The 27,278-nt window shown below is 35.7% G+C and overlaps 1 protein-coding gene across 1 annotated transcript in view; it reads right to left on the reverse strand.

Annotated features, from left to right (window-relative positions):
• Positions 1–27,278, reverse strand: part of ARHGAP5 (Rho GTPase activating protein 5) — a 47,120-nt gene that overhangs the window by 14,118 nt on the left and 5,724 nt on the right. The window contains exons 2-3 of the mRNA XM_072337786.1: positions 18,151–22,047; positions 7,545–7,692 (exon numbers count right to left, since the gene is read on the reverse strand). Coding sequence (XP_072193887.1) covers positions 7,545–7,692; positions 18,151–21,873 — 3,871 coding nt within the window. The 5' untranslated portion in view covers positions 21,874–22,047. The remainder of the gene's footprint in view (positions 1–7,544; positions 7,693–18,150; positions 22,048–27,278) is intronic.

The following is a 27,278-nucleotide window of genomic DNA, read 5'->3' on the forward strand; positions in this document are numbered from 1 at the left end:
CTAAATCCCCTAAAGTCATTCACTTTTCTCAGGAAATCTTTTTTTTTTCTCTTTCTCTCTCTTTTTTTTTTTATACTGTGTTAAAAACCAGGGAGTTCTCTACTCTTTGTCAGCTCCACTCATGTTTTTTGTTTATTTCCCTTTCTCAGAAATTTTCTAAGCTAATTAGCTTAGCCCTTCTTTGTCCAAAAGTTAACATTATTGTTCTAAGCTGTTCCTTTTCCAAATTCTTTTTTACTTTAAGACAGATTGATTGCAATTGTAACCAATGCAACACATGGAATTACACAATAGTATAGTTTTTTTTCCGCATTCACTCTCTTTTTAATTCTTTTAATTCTTCCTCCTAGTCTGGTACCAAGTACTGAGAGTTAATGTTTTTAGACAGCTTCTATGATGATTTTAAAGACTTCGCTTGAGTGACAACAGCTATACCAATATTTAGCTTGCCTAGGAGTCACACAGTATCTGCCAACTTGGCAGCTGTAGCCAGGTTCTCAGTATCATTGTACTGTCTCCATCTCTGAACACATGCCATTTAATCACAGCAAGTTTAATTCTTTCCCCTGTGGTGACCAACTGCATTTTTTTAGGAATGATTTTGGACTACAGCAGCCAAGATAATCATTCTTACAGTTACCTTTGTAAATTTTGTGATCTGTATCATTCCATAATTGTATTCAGCAGATTGACCTAGTGTAACTACGCTCAATCCCTATGCCATCCAGACTACACAGGACTAAAGGAATCTCCATCTGACTAATCCGGAACCATAATTTGTATGTACACCAACAGCATATGTGAGTATAAAGTAAAGACTACAAATTATTTTCTAGTAAGAAAAGTCTAGCACTAAACTGCTTTAAACACATTTAAAATTCTACAGTTAAAGCATTCCTAACCTGTATATATTAGGTTTTTTGTAATAATGTATAAGACACTGAAATACTTAATAAAAAGCAAGCAGTATAAAAATATTCTGTACTTTCAGGAAGACTCAAAAATAGGAAGCTCTCATCCAATGCTGAATAGTTCTGTAATTTTCATTAACCAACCATTAAACAAGCTCTAAATCACTTCATAAAATTTACTCAAACTCCCATTTCACAGTCTGACTTTAAAAAAAAAAAAAAAAAAGAAAATACTTCAAATAAAACAACATGAGAGACAACAATTCACTTCTTCTGTATGCGTCAAATAAAGGGTAGGTATGCTCTTTACCTCATTAAATATGGGTTAAATCTGAAGATACAATAACTTTTCCCAATCACTGTGGGCATAGAGGAAGGTAGGGGAATAAGAGCTCCTGCATAACTGTAAGCATTCTGCAAAAGACATTGACGTTTTGGTCTCATCTGCATTGTTTAGAAATTCTTGACACAATTCTCATGATGTTTACTTTGAAGATAAAAATTAACTATCAATACAACTCAAGTGTACAACATGTATTTATGAATATTTCATAGCATATTTGTTTACAGTTTTCAATTATTCTCAAACACTAATAAATTAACACACGTGCTCCTCCTCCATCTGTCTGGTAGTCAGTCTTCCACCAGAAGAAACAACTGATGCCTGTCTTCCCCTCCTCTTGAGTTGGACAGTTTCCCTGCTGTTAATTAATTCCAAAGTTGCAAAACTTAAACTGGTTGTTTAGATGTTAGGCCATCGTCAATAGTGATACCGCCTATGTCAATTCTGAAGTGATCACAGAATTACTGTTTTTAAGGGAGCTAAGGAGCTCACCTGCCCCAATCTCCTATTCAAACACAGGGCAATGCTCAATCCAGATTAAATTGGTAGGTCTTTGTCTAATCTGATCTTGAATACCACCAAGGACAGAGAGAGTCATCAAAATCTTTGGGCGATCTGAACCACTGTTCAAATAATCCTCAAATTTTTTTTTTTCTTTTTATCTACTTGAGACCTCCAATTTTAATAATCATCGTTTCTAGTTCTCCTGCCATGCACTTCAGTACTTCAGCTTCATTCTGTCATCTTGGGATTCTTATAGGCAAGAGAAAGACACTTCAAAATAACTCCTTGGCCCTTTTCGCTAAGATGAATCAATCCAGTTCTCAGTGCTTCTCCTTACAGACTGTAATCTCTAGCCCTTGATTTTCTTTCTGATACACTCACTCAAGTTTGCTTCTCTTTTTTTTTTTTTCCCTTTTTTTTTTTTTTTTTTTGTAGTATTTCCAATAATGCCTAACATGGGGTGAGTAAAGAGGAATAATCACTTCTATTGATTTACTGCCCATCCTTCTCTTGGGGCAGACCAATACCTCCTCAGCCATCATTGTTATCAGGACGCACTACAGGCATATGCTTAGAATGCTTATCACCAGGGTCCTCCAGATCCTTTCCAACAGCACTGCTGCAACAATTCCTGCATTACCACTGCAGGAATTTAGCCTCTGCATGTGTCCTTGGTGGATTCCACAAGGTTCCTGATGTCCCATTCTTTCCTCTTGTCCACATCTCCCAGAATAGAAGCCCTGGCCTTGAACATATTAACTGCAACTCCCATTCCAGGGTGATTCATAAACTTGAAGCGGGCTCAAGTTGCACTGCAGGGCTATTTAACTCTCTTACTGTCCAGAATCATGGCCTATAAATGTTCTTTTTACATATCCAGCTTCATGGGTAGCTGAACCAACATAACTGATCATTATGACTGAAAAACTTGTCTAATTCCCTGCTTCATCAGTCACTCTGCACTTGCTCTACTCACATGTGCACAGTCCTGCTCCCTGCCTTGCACCTGCACTGGCACATATTTGAACCTTAATTTAACAGATGTAATACAAAATAGCAGGATGCAGTACATTTTTGCCAAGTCAGTGAACTGCACTGATTCAGGGAAAGACCTAACAAGCGCTCACAAAAGAAGTGGCAGAAGCATACAGCATGAGAGGATCTTCAGAACTTACTGGCTATTATGCTGCTTTTTATTAAACAACCCTTAAAATGTTGGGTCCCATACACCAGGGTTAAGGGAATGGCCCTTCTCCCATTTTGTTTCACTGTTTAGCAGAACAGACTTCCAAAAGCCACTAGCTCTCACAAGACATCTGAATAAAAGAGATCATCCATCTTGACTTTATGGATTTTGTAGCCACTAGATTGCAATGATATGCCAGCCTTTTTACCTCATATGGCTCCGCTGACTCATTGTCTCATACAGCTCGTTGCCTATTTATTCACTGTCCTCATTCTCAGAAGGCAAATATTGCACTGTCTGCTTTTAGTATAAAAATCTGGCCTATTGGCAGATTGAGTGCAAAAAATCTGGGTATAATTCATGGAAGACAATATTCCTTTACTCAATCTACTTCCAAAACTGCAACTTAAATATGAATGTATAAATATAAAATGCCGTCAATTATTTTCCAAATACAATTTCTGATTTCAACTGTAGTTCTCCAAGAGAGTAAGAGATGCAGCTCAATCAAATCAACTCACATTGCTTTGTTCCAATCAATGTCTCACATATACTGAGTAACTTAATAAATTATTACAATATGCACACTAGCCTAGTATGTTTCTCTTTCCTTTATGGCTTCATGTATAGTTAACACCATAGCAACGTTATTGGTTTTTTTATTAAGTACTGAATTTAAAATTAATAACCTTGTCAATTAAGCACATACCAATATTCCACAATGATTTTTTTATAATTGAAAACCCAAAGAAAAAACACACAGTACATTGCTGTTATTATTATTAGAGCTGCATAAAGATAAGCACTACACGCATTAAACTGCAAACTGCGTTAGTTTTCATAATATTGATTCAATTCCTCCTTATTAGAAAACAGACTGAAATGTCATTTTTATCAAACTTTTCACTTATCATTTAACAATGCATACAAAAAAAATTCCAGAACACCTTAAAATAATACCTAAATATTAAAAAAAAAAAAAAAAAACAAAAACATGGATGTACTTAATAGTTTGCATGTTAGCATGAAATTTTAGTCCAAATGATTATAAGTCCAGAAAAGTTACAAATAATCAATAAAAGTGTATGTTGGATAACATATAGATAAGCAATCCTTGTACATAAATTGGTGACATGTAAAACAGCATAAAAACGTAAGTACGTCACTATCGCAATACACCCAAGCTATGAGCTCGCCATAATCACAACAGACACAAAGTTCTGTGTTTAAATCTTAGAACAGAACTAGCATTCAACATCACTTTAGGTGGGTCTGCAACATAAAATTCAAACATACCATCAACAATGGTAAACACTCTTTTTGTTGACATCACCTTCACAAAACTGTGTTCTTCTCTTTCAAGCAAAACTGACAACTTCTGAATCTGGGCAGCTACATGGAAGTTGTGTACTGTAGAAATATTACAGAATATCCTCCTTACTCCCCATACGACAATTCTTACAGGGAAATGCAATCACAGCATTCATTCTACTAAAACAATTGAGATTCAGAAATTATCTCCACTTTGCTGCCTATGCTAAAAAAATAAAAAATTACGATGTACTAAAAAACATAAGTGTCTACATTGGATAGAATCTAAAAAAAATAGTAATAAAGAAGTTATTTTTTCTCCAAGACCTTACCATAGCAACACCAGCTCTACAGAAAAACAGTCACAGCAATTTTCTTAAAAATCTAAACTCAACTCTAGCTTTGCTATTAACTGTGCTTCTCTGCTGTGTATGTAAATCTAGACTGCAGAACACTCATATACTTCAAAACTTTATTTTAAGTGATGAAACACAATGACCTATTCATTCAATCAGGGGAAAGCAACAGAAAGAACTGGAATTACTGCACCCTCAAAACCTTCTTTTGGAAGCCTTCAACTGAAAATAACTACTAATGTCAAAAAGTCTACTTAAATAGCTGCCCTGAAAAGCAAGTTACATAGTGATTTAATAAGAATGTGACAGAGGTAAAAGATCACAAACACCAGCAGCTTCTAAGTAATGTTATGTTACCAACAATATAAAAGTGCTTACACATGGTTTGTAAAAGAGTACAGGTAACCTTTTACCTACCTTCAGTTAAAAAGGTAATAGTCAGTGCTATAGTATTGGCTACTTCACTCCTTCAGTTTCTACTTTAAATGCTATAAAGACAAGCTTCCAAAAAAAAAATTCAGGTCACAGATTTTTTGTCTGTGTCTTTTGAAAGTTATTTGTCTCCTTACAGATAAATCACTGTGGAATTAAAATTTTAGCTGGAAAATATCAACCTAAGCAGGAACACACAGAAAATATGTTCAGATGTAGGTATTTAAACACCTGGACCTTGAGTTAAGATCCCCTATCTTCACCAGATCTACCTTTATCCTGACAGGATTTTATGGCTCCTTCAGATAAAGAAGTCTGTTGAGTTAGAAAAGGCTAGAATTTTTCAGCTCTTGGATTTACTTTAGTTTTATCCAAACTATTCCTCATCCACTGATGTGCACTTTTTTTTTTTTTTTTAAACTGTAAGGACATTGTAGAACAGCATGATAAGACAGAAAAATCTGAACACATTTTCTGCGTGCTCTCAATTCTTTCATGTTTACATTGGAATCTTCAAGAACACTTGCTGATCTTATCTGAGCATCCAAAGCAAAACAGAGAAAACTGTGTTCTATACTCAGTACTTTTTGCCTCAGGGACAGTTTAGAGAAGTATGCCTAAAGGACCATCTTGTGTCATTTCATGAGGCAGAAGGAGGGTACATTAAAAATTAAGGTTGACCCTTCAATTTGAGGTTAACTCTATCTTCATTAGAAAAAAAAATTCAGTTCAGCCACAATGCAAATTAAATTTGATAATACAAAGAGAAGGAGCTGAACACAATGAAGTATCTTAAAGGGAAAAGCTAAGCAGTTATGCCCTCTGTAAAAGAAACATACTGACTAGTTTCCTTCAAGCAGAGCTGGAATAAGACTAGAGCTCTTGATTAAAAAGAAATATGCTCATCATTAGTACTGGTGCATCTGAAGGGCTAGTTAGTACTAACAGTACTTAATAAGAGATGGCTGACCCACTGCAGGACTCCCCAGGGCCAAGCAGCTGATACAGTATCTTTACCAATTGGAAATGGTACCATTCCCAACTCTAGACCGAAGCTAACAGATCTTGACTTGCCTTCTGCAGACCGATCACCTCCAAAATATTTGTGGAACCTTCTATCAGACAGACCCACATCATCAACTCTGGGACTACTTCAATAGAGGACTTAGGCAACACAAGCATAATTTTAATTTCCCTCTAATACCCCCGAATGGCTGCACAGGAACTACAACACATGGTCTGAACCTCATCAGATACCGCCTGGATATTAACCTAATATAAAAATAACATATGCTAAAAATGAAACTCCCACAACCAAGTGTGAGAGTTGAAAAGAACAGCCAAACCTACTTACAGAGAACTTGTAGAAGAGCTGTTAAAGATCAAAAATAAGGGTTTTGTTCCATTTTTAGGAAATTATTAACAGAAACTGCAGGTCAGCTACTCTCTTCACAATCACACACACAAAGCACAAGCAATCACAAAAGAAATATTAAATGATCTATACCACTCTATTACCCCTTGCTCTTCTTTCTCTTCTCCCATTTTTTTCCTGGGTGAGGTGGGGAAAGTGAAAGCAAAAGGGAGGAAATTCTGCTCTTATCCACATTTTATCTACATCTTATTCTGCATTTAATGCAACTTCAGATCAAGGAAGAGCTGCACACAAAGCAAAAAGTTATGTTCTCCATCTTTAAAAGCTAAACAACAACAAAAAAAAAAAACAACCACAAAATCCAACCAAATCCAATCCAACCAAACCTCAAAATAACTCCCCTATCCGAAATGAAGTTTTCATTTGGACCAGAATGATCATTCTATTTCCCTTATGACCACTCAGTAAAGCAGCTGAAAGCCAGACAGGGCTCAAAACACATGACTAGAGAGTCAGGTAGAAAAAACAGATGAAAACCATACCATGAAATCATACCTTAGTGAAAACACACGTTAATATTGTACAACAAGTGGGAAATCCGTAAATTAAATAAATCATTTGGTACTTTTAAAATACAATATTTTAAAATAGAGATTTTTCTCCACAAGTTAAAGCACTTGTCTAGGATTATCAGTGGGGGGGGAGGGGAAAGAAGAAGAAAGAAAAAGAGAAAAAGAGAAAAAAAACAGTTGACTAATTAAACCATATGGAATATCTGAAAGTGGATTTCAGAGCTCCTTAATATGTTACATAAAATACAGTGGAATAAAATTAATTTGAAATTAGAAAATTAAGTTTTTCTTCTCATTACAGGAAACAAATGTTAAATGTCAAACATTGGTATATAACAATGGAAATATTGGTGTAAATAAAGAACAATGAAATGAAAATTACTTCTTAAACATACAATTTAGAGAACACAACCTATTTTTATAATGTGCTTTTCCCATAATAAAGTTATTTATACCGGGCATAAAATTGCAAAGAGTGTTTTAAAACAGAAAATGAGAGGCACTGCTTAATCTGCACGTGGGAAAGTTTTCCTGCAATAATTTTCCTAACTTACCTGTATCTTCAATGAATTGCACACATTTTTCAACAAACAGAGGTATGGGTTTCTCAGATGTAACCAGGTCTTGTAGGGGCATTCCAAAGTAATTACTTTCCCAGTTTCTACGGATTGGAGGATTGAATGTCTTAACTTTCTTTTTTTGCTACAACAAAACAGAGTTATTTAAGCAATAATTATTTTAAGTAATATTCAAGTAACATTATAACTAACTCAAGCACAGAATCACACATCTATCAGACATAAAAATATCTCTACAGCAAACTGAGTAAAAACAAAGGTACTCTTAAAGTAGCACGCACTAGATAAGCAGCACTCTGATCATTTCTAAAACACTTAGTCATCTTTGCATCATACATAATAACTTCCAGCATGACTCACAAAGGAATCTACATTAAATACAAATTGATCACAGCAGTGTAATGTTTCCTATCACCAGAGAATGTCCCCCGTATGTCTTTCAAAGGTAGTAAATAATATCGCAACTATTTTACAAGGGTAATGTCACAGAATATGTAAAAATAAATCACAGAGTAAGAGTTTCAGGCACCAGCACAAACATGACCGCTGCAGTGAGGTACTACTAAAAGCATACTTTTTTTTCTGAAAAGGAGATTTGCTCTCAACCAAACGTATTACAAATATGATCAAGAGAATCAAGATTTGTTGCCTGTTTTCTCTAGAGCCCCTGCAACCTCCTGTTGAAGGAACTTTTCACAATTTAACTAAGAAATCCACTTTTAATTATCCAGAGTATTATATGATATCAGATAACACTCAGAAATGAAATGTGGAAAGATATTCAGAGATGGTCATATAAAAGTGGCTGTACTACTGGAACTGAATTAATATCATCATCATCTCTAGCATTCTATTTTAGAAGTTTATGCACAGCAAAAACAGTAGTAAAAAGCAGCTATGCTTTCATAGAAAAGCTCTGACTTGTGCATTCTCTTTTTCTTCACATAACACTAATCAAGATTTAAATTTAGTAACAAAGTTTCTAGTGTGTTGCAAACTACAGTAAGACTGTATCTCGTGTAACTAGTGACATAACATACACCACCTTTCTGTTTCTACTTTTAACACAAAACTCAAATCTCCCCTCTTCTGCAAAACTACTGGACTTTTATACCATCAAATACATTTACTGAGACATTACAAACTACCTAGAACTTCAAGTTAGAGAAGTGCATGTTCATCACTGAATTGCTCACTGGGAGGTAACGAATTGAAGTACAACTCTATGAGGGAAGATGGAAACCACATTTCTCCAGCCATCACCCTGCAGCACTGTGGAACTTCTCCAACAGCTGATAATGAGATCTGTTCATCCAAACTTCTCAACAGCCTAATTAACAATTAGAGTTTTTTTTATGAGGAATGTTTCAAGGACAATTTCTGCCTGTTGAGACTGGCATTAGGCTACCTGTTATTGATCACAGTAACAGCTAATAAAAGACTGGGTTTACCTTTCAAATTTTGAATATCTACAAAAGGTTCAGCATTCATAACTTAAAAGAAAGGGACATACATTAGCAAGTACTTCAAAGCATTAGAAAGAAACTGCTCACCAGCAATGTCTTCCTCATGAAGTTTTATATTAATTGTAATTTTTACTTTTTTAATGAAAATAATATAAATATACTGGGAAAAAAAAAAAAAAAACTTAGGATAAGCTTCCGTGGTTAAATGAGACATCTGAAATTATTATTTCAAACTGTGAACTCCTCAACTAATTTTATCTTGGATAAGACATCATTGGTTCTTTCAGTCTGTGTGCTCAGGTTAGAAACAGCCTTATCTTCTCACTGCCACAGTTCCACGTTTTCAAGTCTCCAGCACTCACCCCAGTTCATTGCCCATTTTCTCCTTAGTGGAAAAATCTTAACATAGGCAACAAACACAGACAGTACTGATGAGAAGAAACTGAAAGGCCCAAACAGAAGCTATGTGTAAAGAACGTGCAAAACTCAGTGAAAACCTGTGTCAAATGCTGAATGGTAGCTCATTTTAGAGATGATTAATTTTCTTTCAAGGTGTTCAGCACAAACCAATGCCATCTTAGAATAAACAGCATAAGACCACTCCGTCTATGTGTTTCAGACACAGTAGCAAGAAATAGGCTGTCACTTTGATAAAGACGTAATATTAACATAACTAATAAATTGCATTATAGCAGAATCTGGTTAATGAAATAAGAAACTAAGATTTTCCCAAGAATTTAAACAAAATTAGAGCAAAGAATAAAGGAAAAAAGAAAGCCATAACCAGAAATGCTTTTCAGGCTGATCTAAAAATAGAGAAAACATTTGATTTAGGTCCATTGCATAAACATGAAATTAAGATTTTGTAAGGCACCAGTAAAGTTAAAATAGCAATTTTATCAGCTTATTCCCATTACACATCAATTTCCTCTCTATACTGTCAAGTATACATTACAGTATCTCTTTCATCATTTCCCCATCTTTTGATGCAGTGAGCAGGCAAAAATCTCCAAATGAGATCATTTTGCAAATGGCACATTCTACACAATCTCCACAATAATACAGCTGCAAATTAATTACACAATTTTAAAGTAATAAAACATCAGTTATTTCCTTATTTGAGACTTTCACACTTCCCATAAGTTGCATATCTAGTGTCCTTAAGGAAGGAACTTCTCAATAGAAAGAAACGCCATTGTCTCAAAGGCTTCATTTTTGTTAAACTTTCCAAATGACTTCAGAAAATGAAGAGGTCTTATTTCCACAATGTTCTAGTTTTATTTCTAGCTTTATTAAAAGCTCATTTCACCCTTTTCCCAACTCTGAGGAAAAAGTAGTCAGCTTTTGTGATCCACCAATCTTATCAGGAAACTGTTATATCAGCCAGTCACTAGCATATATTTTATCTGTGTAAAATAAATTTCTAGAAGTTTTCAAATGTAAGAACATCAGAACAAAAATAGATAAAGATTAAACTACTCAGTAAGTTAAACACCTTAGAAAACTTGAATCACTTCTAACACTTAAATTTTGAGACTATGATTTTGTCATTCACTTTTAGTTCAACAAGTATTTCAGCCAAATGCATCCCCCACCACAGCACAGCAGCTGCCAAATACTGAATGCAGTGAGCACTATGGTAGGTATGGTCAGACTGTTTTGCATGCTTTTCCTAAATCATAATAAAAAAAGAACAGCCAAGTACCAAGTCAGAGAAGACAAGCACCAGCAAAAAGCTGCTAAGCTAATCCTAGCGAAAACCTCAGTTGTTTCATATGCCACTGCTTAATGTTGATAATTAAAGCACCACAGAAGCCTTACACCATAAAACAAAAATCCTCTGGTTTTGTGTAAATTTGATTTTTTATAATTTATTTATATATGAGTTTTACACCATCTCCATCATGAGTTCTATCATTTGCTGCCTGCCAACAGTCTACCAAGACCGTACAGTTCACTCCCTAACAAAGGTTAAGGCCAAACCCCAAGCGGACCCTTTTATTTCTGCAAGAAAGTAGTCCAACTCCAGGAACCCCAAACTTTCCTTGGGTTGCTGACACCAAAACTATGTAAGGACAATACTGCTTTAATTACAGTAGTTTAATCACAGAAACAAGCCTATTCCAAAAAATTCCTTAAAGCCCTCCCAACAGAAGACCAGCTGAACATAAAAATGTTTATTCTAGCACTACACAGCATCCAACTCTCAATGTCCAAGTTAGAATTATTGTTATAAAAGAGCATTAAAAAATTAAAACATAAGCTTAAAATATACTCAGGATTAATTCTCTTGACAGTAAGTTCCAGAGAACCAGCTCAGTAATCTCATCTTCCAGTGCAACTAGCCAGAGGTATCAGCCAAATGTGAATCTTTAAAGAACAATGAACTGCAACAATCTGCCCAAATCTATCCATCAAACTCCTGCTGAAGGGCTATTTACTGCAGCTAGTCCTCTCTGCCCAAGCGGGACTATCCTTCTTTTCCCTTCTCACCTCCTTCCCACCAGAATCCCAGCATCATTTGTTAATCCAAGTGGAAATTCAGCCACCTTTCCTCTACCTCCCACACACTACACTACTACTTTTAATACCAGGGAAATTTTCTGCCTGCTTCATTTGCAGTCAGCCCTGAAGTCATAGTGGGCAGAGTCAGTTTTTTCAAAACTATTAGAATAATTCATGAAACCAGGTACCACAAGCAGCATTCATCTTATAGGCTTAACAAAGTACGAGCAATTTCCAATTCATGGCAAGCTCTTCAGAAACTATAGAAAGCATATATAATGCAGATGACAGCCTTTTAACATGCCCTTTCTCCTACTCATACCTTTTGCCATTTTTTAGTTTAAGCTTGTAAAACTGAGTTTTAAGCTACAGAAGCTCTAAGAGACATACAGCTACAAACATGCATTTTAAGAGTGGTACATTTGAACAGATTAAAACTGGAAGTACAGTCTTGGATCTTTTTCTCTAGGGGCAAAAAATGAAATCAATAGTTCATTACACATTTCAGTTTGAAGTTTGCTAAATCAACCACTGAATTCACACAAAAACAGTTGAGAAGATCAACTTAAATTTTTGCTATTGGTCTCAAGTTCATCACAGTCTTACTAAAACTGAGAACATGTCATGGTTTTATGGTTTTTGGTTACCGGCATTCCACATCGTAACATCATAATACATGGGTCATGTTTTTTCTGTCACTTTTCAGTAACAGTTTCAACACAAAATTACATCTATTTTTGAAATAATTACAATGAGAACTAACAAGTTTAAACCTGGTACACAGATGTTAAACCTGTGCATCACCAGAATAAGATATGTGCAAACTCATGCAGATGCTGTTGGACCTTTCTTGTTGAAATACCACTATACCGCGACAAGTTTTCAGATGAATATAAAAAGGCATCTTACAAGCAGCATAATGTGAAACAGAAGGTAACACACAATCCTCTCTGTTCAACACTACTTGTAGACAAGCTTGGAAAACATAGTGTTTTGAAGTGCTGTTTTTCAAATTTGATTGATCAATACATCTGGAAACTCCAGATATATATATATATAATATATATCTTTATATATAATAAAAATAAATAAAATGTAGTTAATTTCCTATTGTTTACAAGATTTCTGTAGTTGGGATTTGTTTTCAGAAGAGCTTCAAATAATTTGATCCACAGGATAAAGTGAAATCTACTCAAACTAGTTATGCTCCTACATTTACAAAATTACTATTTGTTGAAAACTTTATATTTGCAAATATTAGTTGCAAGGTAACAAGGCGAGAAGCCTGCAGAATTTCAGGATGAGAATTTGTCCTTCTGTTCACAGAAATGCACTCAGGATACATGCTGTTCCTGATACACCATGGAGGAGAAAAAAACAAACCCACAAAATAAATACACTTCATGAGAGGGAAAAAGAATGCAGCCTAAATTAGATGCCAAATTTCAGAGGGTTCACAAAGGTAAGAGCGCTAAACAAGATGGGTGAATTTTTAAAACACATTCATTTCACAGTAACAATAAATAATAAGGGTATTAACTACATCACACAGCTATAGGTTTCCATACCAGAAAGGCTTCCTGCCTGAAGTTAGAAGTACTAAATTAAGACTAGAATCCCCTAATTAATTTAAATGATTTAACTGATAAATAAATAATAACATGTAGGTAATAATTAATGTTGATAAATGGATATATTTTTTAAAATACACAGAGGTTTGGGACTTACATATTTACGTTATCAATGTATAAACTTTTCAACTACTGCAGTTTGGGATTATAGTGCATATGAAGAAGTTCCTTATGCCTGAGAAGCAGGAAGGCTTCCCATAGCATCCAGAAATGCTCACTTCCCTTTTGGGTCTTGAAATCTTCTGCTTTATCACTGTGTTGTTCTGTACCTCCAAACTGATCGAGTTGAACTGAACACAATTACTTTAGTATTTAGCCTGCAAGACTGCTGCTTCTCAAGAGACTGGTACGGATCAACACACAATACCACAGCTCAATATTAGAGCATTTTAATTGAGGTAAGCATATACTTGAAGTTCCTACTTGTGCTATTTGAAAGAGATGAATGAGCACAGATATACATCTCAGCTGGAGAGGTCTCACTAGTCAAGGTAAAAAACAATCAAGGCAAAGCTGCATAAAGAACTGCGTACACTTGAAAGCTTACTTTCAAGCACAGCATTACCTCATGCATGAGGTGCAGACAGAACTCCACATCAACCTGGCTAAAGGGTCCTCTGACTCTGAAAACCAGTCCTCATTCTTCATCTCTCAACCAAAGAAAGGTTAACAGACTGCTTGTTAGTAATACACACAAGGCTACAGAACAATTATTTGCAGAATGTTTAGAGTCACTGCAATAACTCTAATATGTAATAAAATAGGATGAAGGTGATTTTATCATAAATCAGATTACAATAGACTGATCGAACCTTCTCCACTGAAAATACACTCACTTTTCTTGAGGCAAAGAAAACACAGTTACAGGGTAGTTTTACCAACCTGGAATCTAGTAATACATTCAGTGGTGATATGAAAGTACTATGACAAATACAGTAACAGAAACAGGACAATATTATGTAAAAGTCATAGTCTAGTAGAAAAATCATGCACTGGAAAACTACTATCTGTACTATATGTACTAGGATTACAGTAGTTGGAGGACAGGAATGGGCCTAAGGGTACTAAAGTAGCAGTAACTGCAGAAAAGAGTGGGTACAACTCAACAAATACAACAGTATTTGCAATACTACACACAGTTTTAGTCATCCTTATTCAAAAATATAAGCTCAGAGGAATTACAAAAACTTCGTCTTCTAAAACTCAGGTCAAGAAGTAAGAAGCAACCACATTTTTGCTTACTTGTTTGCAGGCAGCAGATCACAAAAAGAAAAAAAAAAAAAAATCGGGTTACCACAAGAAAAGGTGAAAACTAGAAACTGCAAAAGGGTTCCTCGCCAACAGAAAGATAATAGAAGTTCTGGAGTTCTACAAAAAAGTGACAATGAGGGGAAAGGTCTTCTGATGGATTATTTCCACAGTAACTGAAAACAAAGCTCAGGATGGCTCCTCTGGTTCTGACCACTGGCACAAAGAAATGAGATCTGAGAACACAAGCGCTTAATAGACAGACCAAAAATTCAGACTAAAGTACACTCAGTTTTACTGGTCTCTGTTTTAAAACCTTTAATTTCCTTTGGTAACTAGCAGTGCTAGAGGATATTGCAAGTAACGTTATCTGCTTGCCACTGATCTGTCATCACAATACTTCCCAAAGTAAAACATTCTAATTTATGTTTCCAAACAGAAATAAGTATAGCAATATTGAATATTTATGTCTGTCCTCGATAACATCTCAAGTGTTCAGAATAAATGTTTTAAGTTTGGTACAAATGCAACAAGTGCCAGATTCTGTACTTGGGACACAGCAACCCTAGCTGTGTAAGTCAAACTGGGGCTAGCTGTACAGACTGGGGATGAGAGCCAGCCCTTGCAGAAAAGGTCTGGGAACTGACTGAGAGTAACTGAATCTGAACCATCAGTGTGCCACGGCAGTGCAAAGGGGCAACTGTACCCTGAGATGTACCAGACCCAGCACTGCCACCAGATGAGGGATTGCCTTACTCTGCTCTGTGCAGCCTTATCTCAAGCACCACATGCAGCTTTCAGACCCACAAGGTAAGGAGGACATAAAACTATTAGAGACTGTACAAAGGAAGGCTACAAAGATGATCAAGGGTCTAAAGGGCAAAACCAATGAGAAGCAGCTGAGGTCCCTTGGTTTGTTCAGTGCAGAGCAAAGGATGCTGAGGGGAGGCCTCATGGTGGCCCACAGCTCCTCAAAGGGAACGGAGAGCCTGCATTGAGCTCTGCTCTCTTGTGACAGTGACAGGGCCTGAAGGAACGGTATGGAGCTGCATCAGAAGAGAGTCAAGGTGGGTGTTAGAAAAACACTCTGCTCGAGCAAGTGGTCAGAGATGGAACAGAATCCCCAGGGCAATTGGACACAGCCCAAAGCTGACAGAGTTCAAGGAGCACTTGGATAACTCTCTCAAACAGCACAAATCACTTGGATTTTGGATGGTCCTACCATTATGAAGACACTACTGGGACTTCATAATCACTACATCCCCTCACCAACTCAGGCTATTCTGTGGTATAAGGTTTCAGAACAGAACAAGGGCTGGAAAAACACTAGTTGTTTTCCCTATTGTTTGCCAAAACTCCCTTCCTCCTTCCTATCCCTGCAGTTGTAATCTCTGACAATGAGGACCACAGACTTAACAGGCTGAGTTTTTGTTCTGAACTGAAACTAATTCATTCTGTTTATAAAAAATTTACATTTTAGTCTAACTACAGTTATGGCAAAAATAGCTACACTTCAACTTATGTTACCAGTGCATACAGTTGAATAGTGTAGAAAAAGTTATCAGTATGAGCTTTAAGAAATATTCCAGAAGTAGTACTAAGTTGTTATTCATCCTTTTCACATTCATGAAATCAATTAAAAAAAAAAAAAAAACAAAAAAACAAAAAAACAAAAAAACAAAAAACAACATGTAATCTGTAAAGAATTGTACCTTAATAACCCTTGGATGCTCTACAAAGCACAGGAAGGAAAGGAAAATATCATCTGAATAATTCTTCCAGTACTGTAATCAAAATTGCTGGCTGATCATATAATACAATGCACCAAAACACTGTAAACTATGAAGTAAATAAAACTGTGCACCTCTTTCAGAATAAAAGGAAAAAAAAAAAAAAAAAGGAAGAAACTACACTTAAAGAAAAACAAAGGAGTGTATTACCTACAAACTGAAGGGACTTACAACATAAACTTCAATTTGAATTTCAACATAATGCAAATCAACACAACATACACAAAACCCCCCCAATACCTATTAAAAGAACTAGGCATTCAACATTCTTAAGACTTTCTGAATACTTATGAGCATTTTACCTCACAAGATAAATTTGCTTTCTCCATCATTCCAATTATTTCTATTTCTGCTATCAGACATGAGAGCAACAGCCCTGGACCATAAATTTCAGATTCAGAAAAAAAGCAAGAGGAAAGTTACAGAAAACTTAAAACTACTCTTGTAGTAGTCTTATCCACTGCAAAGAACAGTTACAACAGTCAGACACTTTTGCCTACATCTTCTCAACAGGCTAAAGCAACAGCAGAGGCCTTGGTAAAGACAGCAGGGGAGCTGTTGACACAATGAGAGGAAGATCTTATGACATCCAGTCTACACAGCTTCAACATAAATATCCACCTCGAAGGAACTTTCTCTCAACACAGCTGAGACAGCAGTATGAACACTGTATTTAAATTTCTATGGAGTAAGATAAGTAAGATAACAGAAGTATATCATTGCTTCATTTTTTTTTAAAATTGTTTCCCCTTAAAAAAAGTATCTTCAAAGTATTTTTAACCATATGATTTTATAATCATAACACAATAATATTTACGCTCATTAGGAAGCCTTAAAAAAAATACAGTACCCTTTAAATCAATCATGTGTGATTCAAATCACATAATTCAAATCTGCATAATAAGAGCAATTCAGGACTTAAACAATTAGCAAAATTTAACTCCACTTTCTATTTAACTAAACTTCTTTTTCTATATGCTATTTCAGTAGTCAGATATAAGCCAGTAGGAACATTTAAAAAAGTCTATCAAGGACAATATTGAGAACAATGTTTTATCTTGTGACAAAAAAAAAAAAAAAAAAAAAAAAAAAAAGAATATATTGAACTGATCAATGAAATGTTAAACAGAAACCACTTGCAAGGCCATGCTTGCCTAAAATTATAAACTTTATAAACTAACCTATAAAGAGTATAAATTCAGTACCTATAATCACAACACAACCTGAATATAATCCAAAAAGTAAACAACAAAGATTGAAATAGAAGAGGCTTTCTACAAGGAGAATATCAGTTAATTAAAAACTTACACTAGGTGGGCATTCTGTTCCATTTATTTTAACAGAAAATTGTACAGGTTGATTACTTGTTTGCACACACTAGGAAAACTCAGTAGTCAGTAAAACCACTATGAAAAGTTTTTTTTTTTCAGGCTTTTAAAAAGAGTTCCACATTCCCAGCAAACAACAGAGTGAAAAAGAAACCACTCCTTTCATTCCCCAGCCCTTAACTTCAATCTGACAGCCAGAACTGCAAGAACTGAAAGAACCAGTTCTACCCCTGTATTCATAAAGTAGGTTTTGTTTTGTTGTTTGTTTTTTGTTGTTTTGTTTTTTTTTTTAACAGATTAACAAGGAAGGATTTATAGACTAAATTCTGCCCTCACTTACGTGTACGTGAAGGAAGTGAAACTGCACAGGTACATACAGATATGAAAACGACTAAAACTTGTCAAACAACTGATTAGGCAGACAACCCATCTCATTCCCCAAGTCTGCTGGAGAAATCTTGGAACAAAATGAAATAACACTACTTAATAATTTTACATTATATTTTTCAAAATGAGAATAATCCTATGTATTTTTATAATACATTAGATGTGTAAAAAAAGCCAATAATGTATACATAAACACATGTGGTTCACATTGCAAATAACTGACTTACCTTCTTATCTTCTTTCACTTTTTGAGTTTTCTTTTTTATTTTCTTTTCATCCAATTCTTGATCTGATGTAATAGCAGGGTTATCTATGCCGCCCTTCCATGTTTCAACAGGTGAAAGAAGTGGGTCTTCTTCACTACCACGATGCCTGCCTTTTCTTTTAGCTTTAGAGGTGGTAAAAGCCTCATCATCACTTGCATCTGAATGCGTTCTCCTATAGTAAGACTTTGCTTTGCTGAACAACGTCTTAGACTTATATTTGTACTTTGAAGGCCTTCTTTCCCCATGACTTTTAGATATTCTGTCAGAAAACCCATTTTCTTCATCCCCCTGGGCATTTATAGGCATTGAGTTTCGAACTTTAATAACACGATTCTGACTATCATCCGGAACTGCGTAGATATCATCTGCAAAGCCTTTAGGCTTGAAAACAGTATCAATAGGTTCAGCATAATTGTCAGATTGGTCTACATCTTCTGGTGGTGCTACAGGCACTCGAGAAGGTTGTTTCCTTGGGTTTTTACCAATACCTGCCTCTATTGTTTTCAGAAGGTTAGGATCCAGTTTTTTCACATTTGTTCTTGGAACAAGGGGTTTCGGTTTTATTGGAGGAGGCACTTTATGGTTGCGTTCATGGTCATGACAATTGAGTGGCGTACTGTGAATAGGATACTCATTTCCTTCCAAGTCCAGTCGGTACTTTGAACGGTCACTAGGGGTCGGGAGTAACCTTACATCATCACCAATTGGACTGTATGGTGGCGGCCCCTCAGCATCATCCTCTGAATCTGGATAATTATAGTCAAGGGAACTTCCTCTGGGAGACCTTGAAAAAACATCCTCACTTGTATGTGTTGTTTCTCTTGTGCTGTCCGACATGTAGGAACTTTCAATCATGTTTTTCTTCTCTAATACATCACTAAAGAATAATGTGAAGACCTCTGTTTGACGATGATACTGAGATAATGAGTATAAAGCTGTAAACTTCGCAGTTATCTCTGTTGCTATGTGTTCTCCTTCAGTCATGAGCTCCTTGATAGCTTCATTCTCAAAAAAGTCTGCCTGGCTATCTGTAACAGCCACCAACTGCACAGGAATTGTATCCTGAACTTCAGAAAGAAATGCCCGAAGCATCCCCATGGACGCCTTCCGCTTTGCAGAGTAAACCAGTATGTATCCATGAACAAGTTCATCTTTCCTTACACCAATTGAAGAATGGTATGATAATATAGTTATTTGTATTCTACGCCTCTTTTCACCTATAATTTTATCAAGCATCACAGAATTATTTTGGCCAGCCTGAGCAGCACTACAGGAGTGAGAGTCAAGGAAGGGTGAAAGAATGAGATCTACACTGAATGGATCACCACACATAGCACACATGACAATTCTTAAGTCAGCTTCTGACAGATCTTTAATAGTGGGAACAGGACTCACAACATCAAAGTGATGTTTAACTGCTTCCAGTACTCCCCTCAGAGCTTGTTTTATTTGGGTCTCATTAAATTTGCGTGGATATGTACCAGCAGGCACATCTACGAAAGGACACTGCAATTTGTTGGCCAGCTGCTGTCCCTGATGTCTCAGAATAGGTAGATTCTTGCTAACGCTGTCCCTCTGATTAGCCAGTATCAGTGTAAATGGAAGATTAGCCATATATTTGTCTCTCCTTATCTGAGATGCTTCAGCTCTTATTTTTGCAATGCAATCCCCAATAAAATTCAGTGATTCAATAGAGTTAAACACACAAAAACAACCATGTGGTTTGAAGGTAGAGGTCCACAACTGAGTCAACAGGTATGGGGATTTTGCATCAACTGGCCTAAGATCAAGCTCATATATTTTTCCATCTAATGCATATTCATCATCAGTAGACTGTGTCCGAATTTCATTTGCTAACTCTTGTGCAAGGCCATCTTTGCCCAAAATGAAAAGATTAACCTTATCTATGTTGGCACTATCATGGTATAAATTTGAACGGCCATGGTCTAACTGCAGAAGACTGTTGGCAAGTAACTGCTCTACTTTAATGTCCATGCAATTTTGGCCACTGAGACAAGTTTCTTTAGTTGGATGATAAACAAATCCTATGTGTTTGAGAAGAAGAGATTCTCTATCAGGTGCAAGTTTCTGCAAAGCTTTGTATCTAGGCTCTTCACTCAGAACTGCATGAATTTCACTCATCTTATCTGAACTTGGTGTTGCATTAAGATCCAGGTCATAAAATAGCTCTGAATGTTCAAAAAGCATTTCCTGAAACTCCTCTTTGGCTTTTTCAACAATCTCTCTCTGATGCCTACCATACACTTCCTTACTATCTGCATCAGTGATGTATTTGAACGCCTCATCCTCCATAACAAAACATATAACTTCTTCCCATGGCTGTCCAGGTGAAATGAACTGGATTTTCTCAAGAGTTTTTTTGAATTTCTCCTTCATTTCAATCCTCCTCTTTTCAGATATAAGATGCTGCACATGATTTTGATAAACTTTTTCTGCCTCTAGCGTAGTGAGAAGGTCAAATGGAATCCTTCTGTCATTCACTTTATCTATGTGGTCAGTTTCATCCCAGGGTGTTTTTTCAAGCACTACAAAACAGGAATGGAAGTCAGGCCTTTTTTCCATTAACTTCAACGCTTCTGACCAGCTCAAATGTTCAATCTCATCTAGATTTGACAGAAGAGTATTAAGAGCTCTTGGCAATGCATTAATGTATTCTTCTTTTCTTTTTCTGATGTGTTCCTGTTTAAGCTGCTCTATGTGTTTTGAAAATGTATTTTTCGCCTTTTTTGTTCCTTCCAAATTTATGTATTCTTCATAATCAGGGTGGTTTTTCAGTTTATTACTAACTGTTTTCCAAGTAGCATGATAGTCTCTCACAGTTTGGACAAGTTTTTCAAACTTGTCTGTTGCCGTAACAACTAGCTGTCTTTGAGTTTTGTAGGCATCCAAGTAGGGGATTATTTTAGGTTTACCACGAGTTTTATCCATCATTTGTACCAGGGCAGTAAAACAAGTTTCAACGTTGACATTGAATCTTGCTGACGTTTCCACGACCACAAGGTTCTTCTTATTAGAAGCAAATGCCTGAACTTCTCGTAGATAATGATCCACACATTCATCACATTTTGTTGCTGCTATTATTATGGGTTTCTTAGATTTTGATAACTGAATATAGAGATTATTCACAAATTTAAGTTGATCATCAAACTTCCTATTGCATCCTTGGCTTACATCAATGCACAGCAAAAATCCATCTATGCTTAATTTCCCTTCAGGCATTTGTTTTTGCTCAAAGTCTTGCTCCAAGCCCAGCTGATCTGTGCAAATGTACATTAATTTTTCTGCTGACTGCAGTTTGGAGGCAGCTGCACGTTTTATGTACGGTTGTAAGTTTGTACTCCGATGAGGCAAGAAAGTCTGATCATCAATGAACTCAGTCTGCTCAATTACGTGAATTCTGCAGTCAATTCCATCCTCCCCACTTTGCGTTACGTCACCCCAGTACAAAAAGTGATCATTGTTAACAACTCTTCCTCCAAAGTCAATTGTGCTAAGCACAGAGGTATGCTCAGGATAATATTCATCTGCTTTCGAACGAACGAATCTATTGCACAAACACGATTTCCCAACTCCACAATTACCTTTATCCTTTTCAGTTCCAGACAGTCCAACAACACTAACAGCATAAGATGGGGGACGTGGCTCTTTGTTTTTTGCCATCATAACTTTCCTCTCATTATTTGGCAATTATTAAGGTAACTGTATGTGGTTTTCATTCTGGAAATGTTCCTACTAGGTTAAATTGTACATCCAAGGTTTCACAAACAGCTTTCAGTTGTTCTTGCTTCAGCTTGTCATTGAGAGTTCAGACACTCAGAATGAAGAAGGATCATCTTCCTAAAGGAAAAAAAAATAAAGGAAAAAAATGTTACAGATTGCAGATATTTCCTTCCGTAATCCTCAAGAGAATAGAGGTTTTAAAAACAATACTGTTTGTTTACCCTGAAATTATTTGCTCTGTACATGAATGCTTCATAACTACTTTAAATGAGATCTGGAGCTCCCAATTTATTCATGATAATCTTATTTATATCAAAGATTTTAAAATGAACAGGTTTTAGACACAGTTCAGTAACAGTTTATCATCTATTTGAATAAGTGATCAGAATATGGCTGAGAAGAACTAATAAGTTTCTTCCTGCACAAATTACAGGCACTAAGCAGCATTTTCTGCTTTATCAGAATTTTCCTTATTACTTGAGATAAGGGACAAGTTATGTTTTATGGTGTCTGGCCCTCGCTACGGATAAATACGTTACAGTAACAAACCCAGAGAAATATTCACTTTCATTTATGCTCACATCTTCACTGAATAGCAGGCTTACTTGCATAACATAAACTTTGTGCCCATTTGAGAATTCCACTTTCAGTTTCCAGTAAAGAAACGTTCTAAATATGAAGCTGTAAAACCAGGAAGTTGACAATGCAACTCAGTTACCACCTAGCTGCAAAAGTAAACTTTACTTGCATGCTAACAGCAAACTGCCCTTAAGGGGAAGCTTCTAACCTAAATTCTATTGAAAAAAAAAAAAAAAAAGTGAACGCTGATATAGGGATACTAACATAGAAAGATAAGAGTTAATTCTGAGGTTTTAAAAAATATAATGTATATCCCTCTGTCTCTTTAAAATAAATTTAAAAAGAAACAAAACAACTGTAAATAGAAACTCAATACACACAAAATCCCATAGAATTATTACAAGGATCCAGTGGTTTTACTGAAACTGTCATCCTGTATAATGAGTTGCACTATCAGTTATTAATCAGAAGATACTGCTTACATATGTACTGCAAATGAAAAAATATTTACTATTTTAGAAACGACTGCCCTATGCAGAAAATGGCACAAACAAAAGAAGGCTGAGTGGCCACACCAAGCAGGTTGTCATCATGAATGTCAAGCCTAACTGAAGTCCACAAACTGGAGGAGTACCCCAGGAGTTAATACTGAGTCCAGTAAAGTTCCAACATCTTCCTTAATGATTTCAGTGATGAGTCACTGAGTACTCTCAGTAAGTTTGCAGACCATACAAAACTGGGAAGAAAGATTGATACATCACAAGTTTACACTGCATTACAGAGGGACCTATTGGAGAAAGCCTGGCAGGAACCCTTGCAGTTCAACAAGAAGTGCAAACTTTAGCACCTGGAGAAGAACAACTGCTTATATCAATATGTGCTTGAAGCTAACCATATGGAAAGTAGCTTCACAGATGCAAACTTCAGGATCCCAGTGGGCAGCAAGTTATCAGGAGTTAGTACTGTGGCCTTGTGGCAAAGAAAGCTAACAGTAGCTTAGGCTGCATTAGGAAGAGTCACAAGTGTGTCAAAAGAGTTGTTTTTTTCCTTCTACTTCAGTACTGATGAGGCCATATCTGGTGTATTGCGTCCATACAATAAGAAAGATACGGACACAATGTAGATTGTGCAGTGAAGGGTCACCACACTTGTTAGCGGATTAAAACATTATCTCATTCACTCACATAAGGAAAGGTTGAAACTGTTTAACCTGGAGGGATCTCATCAATGTATATAAATATTTGGAGGGAAGGTATAATGAAGGCAGAGACAGATTCCTTCCAGTAATAGTGATTGAGAGAAGATGCAACAGGCATGGACTGAAACACAGGAGATTCCATATGAACATTTTAAATTTATTTTTATTTTAAGAAAATGCAAGTAACTCAGCACTGAAATAGGCTGCCCAGAGAGACTGTGAAAATTCCCCCACTTGGATATATTCAAAAGCCACCTGCACATAGTCCTGGATAACCTGCTCTGGGGGGCCCCACTTGAGCAGGGACTGGATCAGATGGACTCAGAGGTCCTTGCTAACTTCAACCATTTTGTGAAAATATGTTCATAATATTATTTTTGGTAGAAAAATGTTAATAATGTATTTTCTAATTAAGAACTGAAAAATAAAAGTAATCACATGACACTACAAATAGAAAACAGAGCTTACTTAACATATTTGCTTTTATCTTTCTGGAGTATGTTACTTCAAACACTGTAAATTTCCTAAATACATAAATAAACCAAATATGAAAAGATATGAGGAGTCCTAGCACTAAAATCTTCACCTCAGTATCTCAGTTTTATTTACTATGTTGTCATTCTTAGCAAAAAACTGTTGAGAATGCTGCTAGAGTAATTTCCTCTGGTATGAAAAAGAAGAAATAGGTAAGCTCTTGATTTTTTGGGGGGTGGGCTGCATGGAGCCATGAATTGGACTCAAGCCTCCTGGGTCTTTTTCAACTCATGATATTCAGTATACTGTGATCTGTCACCCTTTGAGGCTCTAAAAATCTGCCTCAAAAACTAATTCACAAATGTTAGAACATATGAAACTTAATTAAAACCATTAAGAAGTTTTTAAAAAGTATTTGTATCACACTGTAACAGAGAAAGGAAGTTCTGAAACCTTTAACATACTGGCCATACAGAATTAATGCTTCATCTACGTTTTCCACCTAGAAGTAGAAACTGAAGGCCTGATCAGAAGCACAGTATCTATGTAATCATCTCAATAATACAGCTCATTGACCACAATATAGAAATTTAATAATTTTTTTTAAAAAAACAACAGCTTTCAGTTATAAAAATAGCAAAGAAAAGTACCTCTTTAAGGCAGAATAAACTATGTCTTATATTGAAAAAGGAAAGGGAAAGTAAAGTTAATAATTGTTATACTTAGTAGCTTTTAAATTGCAAGAAGTAAAACTTATGCTGCTTTTTAGGAAGTTGTTTTGTTTTGTTTTTTTTAAAAAAAAAACTCAAGACATTCAGAAAGAGATTTTTTTTTTTTTTGCTTTTTACTTTTTCCACTATATTTTTATGTTCTTGAAACTCAAAATTTAGAGCTAGAAGAAAATGGCTCTGCAAATAAAATCACTTAGTGAAAGTAAATCCTTTGCAAACAGTGTTTATATTAGTACAAATAAACCAACCCAGTGTTTCCTTTCTAAAGCAAACCTTATCATAGTAGCATCATTCAAACCACCAGAATGAGACATTTAGTCACCACTTCCACTATAAAAATGTTTTCTGTTTAACACAGGACAATTCACATTTGATGTGGACTAAACAGAAACCTTCCTTCACAAGACTACTTTATTTAATCAGGAAGATGCTGTCAATTTGCAACTAGTTTACAAGACTCAATCAATACTTTCAGATTACCTACATCTTCACATAGCAAACATTCTTCCTCCTCCAGCAATAAATGTTTCATCTAATCAATATATTTTTAAGAGACTAAGTACTAAGAGTAAGGTGAAATGAAACACTTACACAGAAAAGCAAAGAAACTTGTCTCTCACCAAACTTCTGCCACTGAAGACTTTCAAAACAGTGGGAGATGGATCACTTAAGGTATTAAAATAAAACAAAAACTGTTTTTGAAATTTCCATTTTACACTGACTGTCCACTGCAAATTCACAGCATGAAATTTATTTTAAGTAATAAACTTGGTAGAAACTTATTTAACATGTAATCATTAAGTTGCTGACCAAATGGAAGATTTTTATTACTAGTACATCATTATATTAAAGGTTCAGTATAGTTCTGTACAGTTTTAAAACATACACTATAAAAGTTTGCAATAAGGTACTTTTTTTTAATCTTACTTCAATCTGCCTGTTTCTAGTATAACAAACTGAGAACATTTCAAGTTCCATACTAACTAATTTTTTGTTACAGACTCAAAGGAGGGGTTGTTTTCTGCAAGTTATTTCGTCTATGACTTGAAAATAATAGAGTACTTCTATGTGTAGACAGAAGGATTTTGAAGAACTAAAATGCATGACATCACTGCAGGAAGAATCACTGACCTGACAATCGTGTCGTAAGACCATGTCTCTATAGGCTTCCAGATTTCCTGGTGCAATTATGAAGAAAATAAGGTGCATCACCTTGTATTTACTCACCCACCTACCCCCCCTTGAACAAAAGATTATGGAGACCTAAAGCTTAAACTTACTGTTAGAAAAACAAGGTGCAAAGCAAGACAATTATCCTGCTGCGATCTTTCTGCAGTGATGTCACTACATCTAAACAGTGACCTTCAGTAAGTCCTTCCCTGAAGGATCCGAAAACAAAGGTAAGATTCACCAACAATTTCAAAATTATGACAGAAGCAGCAGCAATCAGAAAAGATGTAACTCTTAAGCTGTGCATGAAAACTGTTTCCCCCATTTTAAACCTATACACTTAATTCACAATTCAGAGCCCAAGCTGGATCTTCCTCTAAATTTAAACCATCTAAACACAGCTATTAATACTTGGAACAGACAGAAGACATAACTCTTCCTAAGTAACTGTGTTTTCAGAAGTGCAAGGTGGTAGTTCAGCCACATTTAGGCTGCAAAAGCCTCTCAGTGAATACATTATCTCAGATAATATACAAAATAGGTAACATTTTTTTTTAAAATCTCAATTACTTGCAGAAGAATTTGTAACTCTGAAAGACCCAGAATACAATTTCTTCAGATGAACTTGAAACAATCTGTTAGGTAGAGTACACACAAAATGAATGCCTAGGTAAATATACAATCTACATCAAAATCCCCTTACCTGTAATAAACCCCAGTAAATGTTGATTTTGTAGCAGTAACTAACTACAGTACAGTTATCAAACACTGATCTCATCCATGGATCTTCAATTTGAAACCACTCAAAACCAGGCTTTAGATGCCAGGTCAGTGTTACATTTACTAAGACACAGAAAAGGAATGAAACTTGATGCATTTGGAGATATAGCGCCATGCTGTAAATGTGCTAAGCATAACATCCAAAATGTATGTTTTTCTTCTATGTCATTTATATTCTCAGTAATACTATTTTGGAATAATACAGGTAGTTGAAAAAGCTTAATCTTTACTAAGTTGTCTTTCATACTTTAAAAAAAGTGATAAGCAATGCATTGATACCAGAGCAACACTGCAATTCTCAACTTGTGGTACCGAATACTAAAAGATCAGCTAAAACCACAGATACCATTTACTCCCAAATACACATATCTTAAAGTCTTTTGAGCAAAATTCTAAGTATTAGCATGTGAGACAAT

The sequence above is a fragment of the Excalfactoria chinensis genome, chromosome 5, assembly GCF_039878825.1.
Source record: "Excalfactoria chinensis isolate bCotChi1 chromosome 5, bCotChi1.hap2, whole genome shotgun sequence".
Classification (NCBI taxonomy): Eukaryota; Metazoa; Chordata; class Aves; order Galliformes; family Phasianidae; genus Excalfactoria; species Excalfactoria chinensis.